Source organism: Pyxicephalus adspersus, chromosome 2 (assembly GCF_032062135.1).
Source record: "Pyxicephalus adspersus chromosome 2, UCB_Pads_2.0, whole genome shotgun sequence".
Lineage (NCBI taxonomy): Eukaryota > Metazoa > Chordata > Amphibia > Anura > Pyxicephalidae > Pyxicephalus > Pyxicephalus adspersus.
The window spans coordinates 132,037,325-132,042,500 of NC_092859.1; the positions used below are offsets into that span (position 1 = coordinate 132,037,325).

The 5,176-nt window shown below is 36.9% G+C and overlaps 1 protein-coding gene across 1 annotated transcript; it reads left to right on the plus strand.

The window, feature by feature from the left end:
- The first annotated feature begins 1,081 nt into the window (after positions 1-1,081).
- On the plus strand, positions 1,082-4,760 carry LOC140322550 (migration and invasion enhancer 1-like). The gene is made up of 4 exons (XM_072399105.1): positions 1,082-1,091; positions 2,119-2,205; positions 3,251-3,327; positions 4,575-4,760. The coding sequence occupies exons 1-4, from the start codon at positions 1,082-1,084 to the stop codon at positions 4,656-4,658; spliced, it is 258 nt and encodes an 85-aa protein (XP_072255206.1). The 3' UTR covers positions 4,659-4,760.
- Positions 4,761-5,176: the final 416 nt, after the last annotated feature.

Genomic DNA, 5,176 nt, shown 5'->3' on the forward strand with positions numbered 1-5,176 from the left:
CTGGCTGTAATAAGAGGGAATTAGCTGCTCGTATTCATATGCAAATATAAGGCTTTTTTTTTATAAAACAGGGAATCTAACATTCCCCTGGTGGAAATCTTCCAGGTCCATATTATTCAATGACAGTAATTGATTCCCACCAAGGAATGTTTGCGGGAATGTCAAATTTCTGGTTTATAAATAAAGCCCATAGACCTTACCAAATTCTGTATTTGCATACACTTTTCCTAGTTTTCCTTTGTGTTTTGCATCTAAGCAGGTTTCCCCTGGAAGAATTTCAAATGCCTGAGCTCATGCTAAGATTTAAAGATTTGCTGAGTGTAAACACCGTAGAATATAGGTGTAATTAAGGTGTGGAATTTAAAGCCTGCACAGGTTAAGTTGCTTCACCTGCTGGTTTGTAAAATTATTAGCCAAGGTGGGGTGGTTGTACTAATGTGCAGAGACCTGGAACTTTCTCAGTATACATCATGTGTAATGTAAAAACAGCCTAATGTGGCATGCAACTGCAAAGAAAAAAGTGAACATATACCATTATCTTAGTCTCTGAAAATGTTACTGTGCAAGCACCATTTTAAACCCTCAATTTCACCAATGGCTCATGGAAAATCTCCCCAGCTATATGAATACAAAATTTTTCTAGATTAAAAATCAGCAACTCAAAAGGAGCAGAATACCTCTCATACCAATTGTACACCGCCCTCATATCTACATGATTGTTATATGAGAACATATTACATGACAAATACATACTTTGACCATTGGACTCAATTTATGTATGCATGACATAGGCACGTTGAACTTAAAGATAACCCATGTAGACTGAAACACATTGTAATTACTTCTTCTATTCGTTTATAGCCCTGATTACGTTTTCACAATGGTTATTGACCTAAAATAGTAATTCTGTTACATTGTAGGAACATGTGAGTTACTATTATGTATTGATAAAACACTAACATATTAGTATATGGGAAGCATGCATAAGAAGAGAAGTGTACCCCGCCCAACTGAGCTTACAATCTAAGAGGTGGTAGAGCCTAGAACGCAATACGTAGGAGGAATTGAATAGTGGTGAGATATGAAGATAGGTAAGCAGGTTATAAGAAGTGGGTTGTAAAGTGTGCAAGCCTTTAGAGGAAGTTAATTCCAGAGAGCAGAACAGAGGAAGAGGTACAGGAACTGTGGAGTAATACACAGCCAGAGCACAATAGCTTAAAACTGATTCTGAAATAAAAGGGAACCAATGTCGAGATTTGCAGAAAGAAGTAGGAGATAAGGAGTAGATTAAGTGAGTCAGGTTGGTGAAATGCCATGGAAGCAAATGTTGCAGTGAGTCTAGAGATTATGAGAATACGTTCCAGGGATATTTTGGTCTCTGGCGACAGGGAGGGGCATGTTTTGGAGATGATCGACAGGTAGAAGCGGCAAAACCTGTTATTCTGGATGTGGGGAGTGAAAGAGTGACGCCAAAACAACATTCCTGTGGGGGAAATGACTGCGTTTTTCGCATCTATAGCTAAGTCAGGGGTTGCTTTTGAAGGTAAAGGGTGAATGATGCTTAGCACACCTTTATCCATGTTGAGTGTCACATCTGCCATCTGCTATAAGATGCATGAAACCAGGACATTGCAACACAATATATACAAAGGAACACAATTGTATTGCACATTTTACAGAGGGTATTTTACCATTGGCCAAAATCCTCCGTCCATAACAGCATTACACTCTGAACATTGAGCCCACAGAAAACATTAGAACCATATTGTCATTTCAAGAAAGCATATATAGAAGAATTTAGCATGGATTTGTAAAACATTGTAAACATGCTAGACAATTATGGTAAATGTGTAATCAAATTCAAGTTTTATGTATGTGAGAAATGAAAAATGGGAGGAAATAGATGTGCTTGTAAAGCTGCAGAGGTCTTCTGAAAAAAAAAAAAAAAACGGTTCCCACACTTGGTGGACTGGTACATGCCTGGATGAAAAATGGAAGCTGAGATGAAGCTTTGCCTCAGATGTATCCAAATTTTTTCAATATCCATTTCACATGTGGAATATGTAAGGTTTAATTATTGTATCTTTATCTTGTCTTATTTTCTCAGTGGTAGGTGAGGATATGAACCCCGTTATCGGGAACTTGCGAATGAAATCAAGCAGCTTGTACCTGATGCGGAGATCAGCGGTGGCGTAGGGAGAACTGGTAAGTATAGGACTGTTTTATACTACTTGATTTTTATGTGAACCTGGAACCTCCAGATTGCAAACCTACTTTTAAAATTCTAGTTTCCTGTCTATATATGGTTTCAATACTTAGTCACTGAGAAGTGGGAAAAATATCTAAGAAAATGATCTTGGCACTAGTTTCAGTGACCTAGATGTTTGCCATTTCCTTGCCTATTTGGAAACATTGTCCAAGTTCTGTTCTTTTGTTTGGAACGGAGAAAGTGGTGTCCAGGATAAATGCATCACAGGCCACAGCCAAAGTACTGTAAATGGGGTATAGAAAACTGTAGAAAAAAGTTTTAAGTGGTAAGGCTGAAAATATTGTCAATCAAAATAGGCAAGCAGTCAAAGCAAACCACCTTGGCCTTCTGGGATAGCTGCTTGGTTGATTCAATCCCTAGCAAGTCATTATGGTGGCCTTGCTCCACAAGCCTTTAATAGGGCCTATATGATTATTATTACACAATATTTTTATAGCACCATCATATTATGTAGCCCTGTACAAAGTCCATAGGTCCAAGGTCAATTTTAGAGGTAAGCCAACTAACCCAACTGCATGGTTATTTTTTTTTTTTTTTCTTATATAAACTGATTTTTCTGACCTGGTTCTAAAATATACACCTTGGCTGGTTGGTATTCAACCTCTACCCTTTACCTTAAATACCCTAATAAGTACAGCTTATTGTCACGCATACATGCTTGTTTCAGGTGTGGCTGAAACTACTGAAACCAAAAGATTAGCTTTTATATTCCAAAAAATTTAATTTTATTATAATGAATTCAGCAACTGTAGCTTCCATTAGCTCTCAGTATAGGTCCTCTGTAGGAAGTAGAAAGGTTTTTGTTAATGGTTATTATTATACTGGATTTTTTTATATCACTATAAAGTGTCTTGACCTGAAACAGTCAACATACTTTTCTAGTATCCTTTGATAGTGGTATGAGTGTTTGGCAAATATTTGAACACCTTGCAATTTTCCTGATTTTTCCATTAGTCACCGTTGTATTCTCTCTTATTACAGGAAGTTTTGAAATCAAAGTCAACAATGAGCTAATTTTCTCTAAACTGGAGTGTGGTGGCTTTCCATACCCAGAAGACGTAAGTATCATGACATGTATGAACTGTAAAATAGGGTAGAACATTTTATGCACTTGTGTATATGCTAGCTGTGAATGGACACAAATATAGTGGAAAATTGTGGAATCCTTTATTTGTTATATAGCAAGCTTTGTGAGCCAGGGAAGGAACTGAATACTCTAGGATGGCGCCAAAACTTTGTATGTTTGGGTTGATTAAGGTTCTTTTTGAACCCAGTTAAGGTTGAACTCCAGGCTTGAGTCTTGCACAGTTGAACAGGCTCCATTTCTTTACTAGAATTCCTTACATTGCTTTTACTGTAATTATCTTGACTTTTTCAGTAGAAGCTGACACAAGTTCATTTGCTATGCCCAAGCATTGGATAGTTGTCACTGGCAATAAACAATCAATCAGTAAATGAGCGCTTGCAAAGAATTACACATCAACAGTGCTATATTTACAGCAAAATGCGATCGTCCAGAGAACAGCAGAACGTTGTACTGATTGCAGATGCAGTTGTTTGAAGATCACCCACCTACTGGCCATGCATGTGTGACAATCATTCATTGTCTAATGATATCCGTACAATAGAGGATGACGTCTTTTGCCATCATCTGATGCTTTTTTCTATATAATGATATATCAATAATCATTTGTTACAAATAACAATTATCTAACATGTATACATAGCTTTAGTAATCGGGATTCAGTAAGAGACCTGGTCAATTATTGGTCTGAAACACTGCCCGAAATAGCACACCCTATTTTGTTGGCTACTGCTATCCTGTATTGTATGTGATGTAGCACCAAGACCACCAAGAAAGCTCAACCAGAACTGATGGGTGAAAGATTGTAAATTAAAGTGTTGAGCTCAGGTTTAAATGTCTGTTTTTAAAAAATGTGGCATGTCAAAGTCTGCATTGGTTTTTAATATAAAAGAAAAATAAAAAAAATATACTGTAGAGTTCTATACAATGACCAGAACTGATACTTGCTACCTGTGTCCACTTTTGTATGTTTCCTGTGGAGGAACTGATAAAACATTCCACCAATTTTCGCAAGGGCAGCATAGCGACTAAAAAGTAATTAGCAATTACCTGGGGTCCTTAACTGGTATTGCCGACCTAAGGTGCTTATTCAGGAGAATTATATGATGTAGTCCTAAAAGTTTACATGACCATTGCATTGCAAAAGCTGTTATTGTGACTAAAAACTGGTAGTTTAAAAATCGTTTAGTTGATGATCATTTTTTTTTTTTTTTTTTTAAGATCTTAGAGGCAGTAACAAACATAAGAGATGGCCAGAAAGTTAAGAAGATCGCCAGGAACAAGAAAAGTTGCACTATCCAGTAGAATGTTACTGTAACAGAGGACTTGAAGACGGTCTGTTTTACAGACTAGGGCAGGTTCTGCTAATGACTGGTTTTGTCTAAAGGCCGATGAAATCATGAAAACCCTTATTCATGTCTAAATGCAATAAAGATTATCAAGTCATTGGTTATTCTGTTACTTTTTCCAGAAATATATTCCTACATCATATCTTGATTTGCACACATGTATTTCAATGTTCAACTCATGTTGATCAACATTAAAGGTATACTTCACCTTTTCATCAAAATATCACATAGGCATAGTGGTGATGGGCGGAGATTTTAACATTCCCCCCAACCCAGGCATAGACACTTGGAAAATCCTCAGTCCCATATAAGATTCTTAAGAAAATGAAATCCCTACTTCAATCATTACAATTGGTGAATGTGTGGAGGGTGCTATGTCTGTCCGAAAAGGACTATACCTTTTTTTTAGGCGGTACATATATATTCGAGAATTGACTAATTCTTTCTCACGCAGACAAACTTAGAGTGGACTCT

What these genes read in the sequence shown, in the direction of transcription:
- LOC140322550 (XM_072399105.1), top strand. An exon ending in CGGTGGCGTAGGGAGAACTG is followed by an intron (nt 2,206 to 3,250) that starts GTAAGTATAGGA and finishes CTCTTATTACAG; the next exon opens with GAAGTTTTGAAATCAAAGTC. An exon ending in GCTTTCCATACCCAGAAGAC is followed by an intron (nt 3,328 to 4,574) that starts GTAAGTATCATG and finishes TTTTTTTTTAAG; the next exon opens with ATCTTAGAGGCAGTAACAAA.